This window comes from Lupinus angustifolius, chromosome LG08 (assembly GCF_001865875.1).
Source record: "Lupinus angustifolius cultivar Tanjil chromosome LG08, LupAngTanjil_v1.0, whole genome shotgun sequence".
Lineage (NCBI taxonomy): Eukaryota > Viridiplantae > Streptophyta > Magnoliopsida > Fabales > Fabaceae > Lupinus > Lupinus angustifolius.
The window spans coordinates 20,928,423-20,934,329 of record NC_032016.1 but is presented as its reverse complement, the minus strand read 5'-3'; the positions used below and the strand labels follow the sequence as shown (position 1 = coordinate 20,934,329).

The 5,907-nt window shown below is 35.2% G+C and overlaps 1 protein-coding gene across 1 annotated transcript; it reads left to right on the top strand.

The window, feature by feature from the left end:
• Nucleotides 2,245-5,102, top strand: LOC109354000. Its single transcript, XM_019596356.1, has 4 exons — nucleotides 2,245-2,660; nucleotides 2,775-3,491; nucleotides 3,540-3,806; nucleotides 3,968-5,102. Exons 1-4 carry the CDS (start codon nucleotides 2,245-2,247, stop codon nucleotides 5,100-5,102), a joined length of 2,535 nt encoding a protein of 844 aa, XP_019451901.1.

Below are 5,907 nucleotides of genomic sequence, written 5' to 3'. Positions count from 1 at the left end.
ATTTTTATATTAATGGTACATAAATATTATACTCTATAAGTATTTCTTAAACTCTTGGTTATTTCTGAATAGTATATTAAGAGGATATTGGTGAAAGGATGGATGAAACAAGCATAACATTCATACATTGAGATTATGGACTTTTATCCTCATAATCTGAGATTATAACATCATTCATCATTGTGCATTTTTATATGTGATGTATATATTGTGTTTATTATGCGCATCTATCTGAATGTGATATTCCGTGTAATTTCACGCCGTCAATGAGTAATATTCATTAGATGTCTTACTCCCTCTTATTTTTGTTTGTCTTCTATTCGCGTTTTGTTCGGATGGATCATTCTGCTAGGATTCTGAGGATCATTCTGTTAGGATTCTGAGTTACCATTTTTCGATGTCCCAATAGGGGCATGGAGGATTGAGGAAAACCGTTATACCTACACAGGCCCTTGTGCTTTTTGATTAGTGTCCTGTGTAGGGTATTTATTTTGGAGTAGTTTTATTTGGGCGACGATTAGGTTCCGCCTTGTACTTTGTACCAACATTTCATGATATTCTAATGAAGTATGATTCAAAGTTATATTGAGTTATATTTTTATTACCTTTAGGTAATGGTGTTTTTAATTTTCCGCATTGTATGTTACTTAAAGTGATGTTCCGAAAATGAAACGAATATAAGGAAATAAATTTTATATGGCATTATTATTATAAAATACTCATTTTTGAGCAAGATTTTTTAGAGTAATTTTAGGGCATTACAGGTTTAACTAGATAACATTATATAACACACATATTTATATCAGACTAAAATGCAAAACTCGTTGAAAAATATGGGCTAATATCAATTATTATTTTAATATACTTTTATGATAAAAGCTAAAATGACTTTCAACTCACTAGAGTACGATTAAAATAAAATGCTGCATTTATATAAGTGTATAAACAAATATGATACTTATAACTTTCCTTGTTTTAATGTAGTTTTCATATTAAAAAATTGGTTTCCCTTAATCTTGTCCAGCCTGATTTTAAATGATTTTGCACGCCCTAACCTCATCCAACCACAAATGCAGTCAAGATCTTAACCATATTTGAAAGAGAACCCAATTTGGTCTGGTTTTCTCTTGATATAATTGGTCCCATTTATATAAAAATATATAGCAAAGTATTAAATACTTTCTTAGTCTTTTTTCTCTCAGTATTTATGTTTTTATTTATATATGTCAACTAGTGGTAACTTCACACATTGTATTATCCCACAATATTTTTAATATAAACAATACAATTACATATCAGTGGTACAAATGAATGATGTATTATTTATGTATAAATGTTAAAAATGACAAGATATACATTACATTATAATATCATTATAATATTATTGTAACACTTGTACCTATGCGATGAAAAACAACCAAGTATGATTTGTAATTTTTGGATGACATTTATTTTTCACCTCCATATTTCATAAGAAAAGTGGAAATTCAATTAATTTCCATTTAAGAATATAACTTTTTTTGCTTATAACTTTCCTTGTTTTAATGTAGTTTTCATATTAAAACAATTGGTTTTCCTTAATCTTGTCAAGCCTAATTTTGATTTATTTTACACGCTCTAACCTCCTCCAACCACAAATACAGTCATGCATAGCCATATTTGAAAGAGGGGCCAATTTGGCCTGGTTTGCTCTTGATGCAATTGGTACCATTTATATAAAAATATATAATATATTGCTAAATAATTTTTTAGATTTTATCTCAATATTATAGTTTTTATCTCAATATTATAGATTTTATTTATATATATACAACGATTGGCAAATTCATACAATGTATAACATACCATAATTTTTTTAAAATATAAGTAATACAAATAAATACAAGTAATACAAATGAATGATGAATAATGTATCGACAATATATAAATGTTAAAAAAGACAAGATTGATATTACACTATAATATTAAGTGTGATTTGTATTTTTTGGATGAAATTTATTTTGACCTCCATAATTCATTAGGAAAGTGGAAATTCATTTGATTTCCATTTAAGAATTTAACTTTTTCGCGTTGTTATATTCTCAACTCGAGAGACTGAATCCATGAACAGTTGTGAGAGAAGTGAAAGCATTAAGAGTACTTGTTATGTTTATCTATCATGGCAAGTGGCGCAAAACCTCTGAAATCCTAGGTTGACTTCATCTTCTTCATCTCTTTCTTTATCATCATGGCATCAGTTATTCCATGGCATTTTCTTCTAGACTCAAATCCGATTCCAAGATTCGTGGAACCAGAAAAGTAACATCATCACCTCCAAAAAAATCTTTTGTTCCAGCTCTGAGGAATACTTGTGATTTTTCAACATCACAGTTACCTCAACCATGTATCAAAGGAGACTCTATTGCCATCAAAATCCCTGAAGCATATTATCAGGAAGGTATTAAGAGATGCAAGACTCATCTCCATGGCAGGTTGATAATGTCCAAAGGAGACACTCCTCTTAAGTTTACAAATCTGATATCTAAACTGGTGACACTATGGAATATGATTGGAAAATGGTCTATGGTTTCACTGGGGAAAGGGTTCTATGAGTTCTCCTTCACTTCTTTGGAAGACATGAGCATGATTTGTGCTATTGGCTCTTGGAACTTGAAACCGAGGTTCCTGAGAATGTTCCTCTGGACCCCTGACTTTAATCCTACATTCTAAAAACAATCTCACACCCAATGTTGGGTGAAGATTCATAACCTACCCCAGCAGTATTGGAATCCAAGGATTCTGTTTTCCATAGCAGGAGGGATAGGAACTCCAATATCCCTGGATGAAGCAACCCACAACAGGACATTTGGGCATTTTGCAAAGGTTTTAGTAGAGCTCAATCTAAAAAGCAATCTCCCTGACCAGATATTGGTGGAAAGAGATAGCTTTGCCTTCTTTGTGGCAATTGAGTATGAGAATCTTCCAGCTTTTTGTCATCAATGTCAAGCTATTGGTCATACTGAATTTCAGTGTAGGAAGAACAGCAATGCCAAAGCTGATGACACAGGGAAGCAGAGGGTGAGAAAACCACCTACTGAGGAAGTAGAAAAGAAACATGATACGCCTCACATGGATAAAGGTGAGATGGAAATCAAAATCAGTGATTTAGTCATTGATTTGGAGGTTGAAAGGAATGATAACCTGTTGGGTATGGTGAGACCTGAATCACCAAAAGACATGAATCAAATAACTGATTCACCAGGGTCTAGTGAAGGAATCCATACTTCAGTTGAGGAGAATGAGGTAAACCAGAGTGACAATGCAATAATTCAGGAAACGGCAGAAATAGCTAACCATGTTGCAGCCAATGATATGAGAATAATAGGTAAACTTTGGGCTAATGACGAGGAATGCTCAGAGGAGGAGACCTTTACAACTGTTCTTAGCAAGTCTAAGAAAAAAAAGCTGAAAAGGAGAAGCAATACTGAAAAAATTCATTATACCCGAAAGGGGTGATTCATTGACAACTAATCAATGATAGTTTTGCACTGGAATTGCAGGGGTTTTGGCAATCCCAAATCTAGACTTGTTTTGAAAAATATTTGCACTACTAATAAACCAAACTTGGTTTTTCTTGCTGAACCAATGATCCACATTGATGTGGTTGATTTATCCTTTTGGAATTCTATCAATCTTAAGATCTTTGCTGCTAATGAGAGGCTTAGGCTAAGCCCTTCTCTTTGGGGTCTTTGCAGATTGGATATGGATCCTACAGTTCTCAGGGTTTCCACCCAGCATTTTTCTATTTCTGTGATGAAGGACAACAGGTTATCTTTTCTAGGTGTGGTTTATGCTAATACCAATTATGCAATTAGAAGAAGACTCTGGTCTAATCTTCATGAGGATATGGTTAATCATCAGGGCCCTTGGTGTCTCATTGGAGACTATAATACTGTTATGGGAGTGTTATGGGAGCTTATGAATGCAGAGGTTCCTCTCTTCCTAATATAACTTCTTGTAATGAGATCAAAAGCTTCTTTGATGAGAATTTGCTAATCAACATTCCCACTATTGGTACCATTTACACTTGGACCAATAGAAGGCTTGGGGCTGCTAACACTGAGAGAAGATTGGATAGAGCTATTTGCAATGATGATTGGATCAATAATTGGAGCCAAGTGTGTTGTTGCTCTCTGCCTAGATTGGCCTCTAATAATTGGAGCCAAGTGTCTTGTTGCTCTCTGCCTAGATTGGCCTCTGTTCATCATCCTCTACTGCTAAACCTTGGGAATGACAATTCTATAAGGCCTTCTTCTTTTAGATTCCATAAAATATGGTTACAAAATGAGGACTGCAAAAGATTGGTGAGCCACTCTTGGCACACTAGAGTCTTTGGTTGCCCTATGTACATCCTTGCTCAGAAGCTCACAATCCTCAAGCACGAGCTCAAATACTGGAACAAAACTGTCTTTGGAAACATTCATCACAAGGTTATTCTGGCTAAGAACAATGTTGAGCACATTCAAAACTGCATAAGGGACTCTGATCCTTCTACTCATCTTTACCAACAAGAGGACCTGGCTCAATCTGAGCTTCTTAAAGCTTTGATCATTGAAGAGATATTCTGGAAGGAAAAGGCTAGAATTAACTGGCACAACTATGGGGACAGAAACATTACCTACTTTCATAAAATGGCTAAGATCAAGCATGTTACAAAAGCCATGTCTTTGATTAAGTCTGGAGATGTGCTGCTCACTGATCATGATGCTATAGGCTCTCATGTTCTTGATTATTACACTAACCTCTTTGCTTCTCCTAATTTTGTGACTTCTAAAAATTTGATTCAGGAGGTTATCCCTTCTCTTGTTAATGAGGCTGACAACCTGATGATATCCTCTATTCCTAGTGATGTGGAAATAAAGAGTGTTGTTTTTGACATGAATGAGGATAGTGCCCATGGTCCTGATGGCTATGGGGGGGAGGGGTCTTTTTACACAAATTTTTGGGACATCATCAGTATGGATGTTTGCAAGTCAGTGAGGCAATTCTTCCAACAAAAATGGTTGATGCCTAACTTGAATTCCAGCAATGTGATCCTCATTCCTAAGATGCAGGGTGCTTAGAGAATTGAGGACTTCGGGCCAATTGCTCTGGCCAATTTTCAATTCAAAATCATCACCAAAGTTTTAGCTTCTAGACTTTCTGTTGTGGCTCCTAAGATCATCTCTTCCTCTCAAAGAGGCTTTATCAAAGGCAGAAGCATTAAAGACTGTATTTACATTGCCTCTGAAGCTGTTAACATGTTAGATTATAAGACTTTTGGAGGCAACATAGCTATCAAGCTTGACATAAAAAAGGCTTTTGACACTCTTGTGTGGAACTTCCTCCTCCATACTCTACAAGCTTTTAGTTTTAACCAAACATTCATTAATTGGATATCTCTAATCCTTCACTCTGCCAAACTCTCTATTAATGTGAATGGTCACAACATTGGGTTTTTCAACTGTTGCAGAGGTGTGAGACAAGGGGACCTTTTATCCCCTATTATCTTTTGTTTAGCTGAGGAGGTGCTAAGCAGAGGTATCACTAAGTTAGTCATGGATAATAAGCTTTCCACCATCATTGGTCCTATGAACCTGCACTCTCCTAGTCATGTTCTTTTTGTTGATGACATCTTGATCTTCTGTAAAGGTACTAAAAGGAACCTTACTTGTCTCAAGAAGCTTGTGGTGGATTATGCCATGGCTTCTGGCCAACAAATCAATGTCAGCAAAAGCAAATTCTATACCAGCATTACAAATCACAGAAGAATTGCTTCAATCTCAGCTACTCTTGGTTTTGTGCAAGGCAATCTCCCCTTCATATATCTTGGTATTCCTTTATTCAAAGACAAGCCCAAAAAGCTTCATTTGCAGCCTATAGTTGATA

Excerpts from the sequence above, each read along its gene's own strand:
- LOC109354000 (XM_019596356.1), top strand. The coding sequence starts at position 2,245 with ATGGCATTTTCTTCTAGACTCAAATCCGATTCCAAGATTCGTGGAACC. Across the intron at positions 2,661-2,774 it reads TCTTGGAACTTGAAACCGAG|GATTCTGTTTTCCATAGCAG; the intron begins GTTCCTGAGAAT and ends TTGGAATCCAAG. Across the intron at positions 3,492-3,539 it reads ATTCATTATACCCGAAAGGG|GGGTTTTGGCAATCCCAAAT; the intron begins GTGATTCATTGA and ends CTGGAATTGCAG.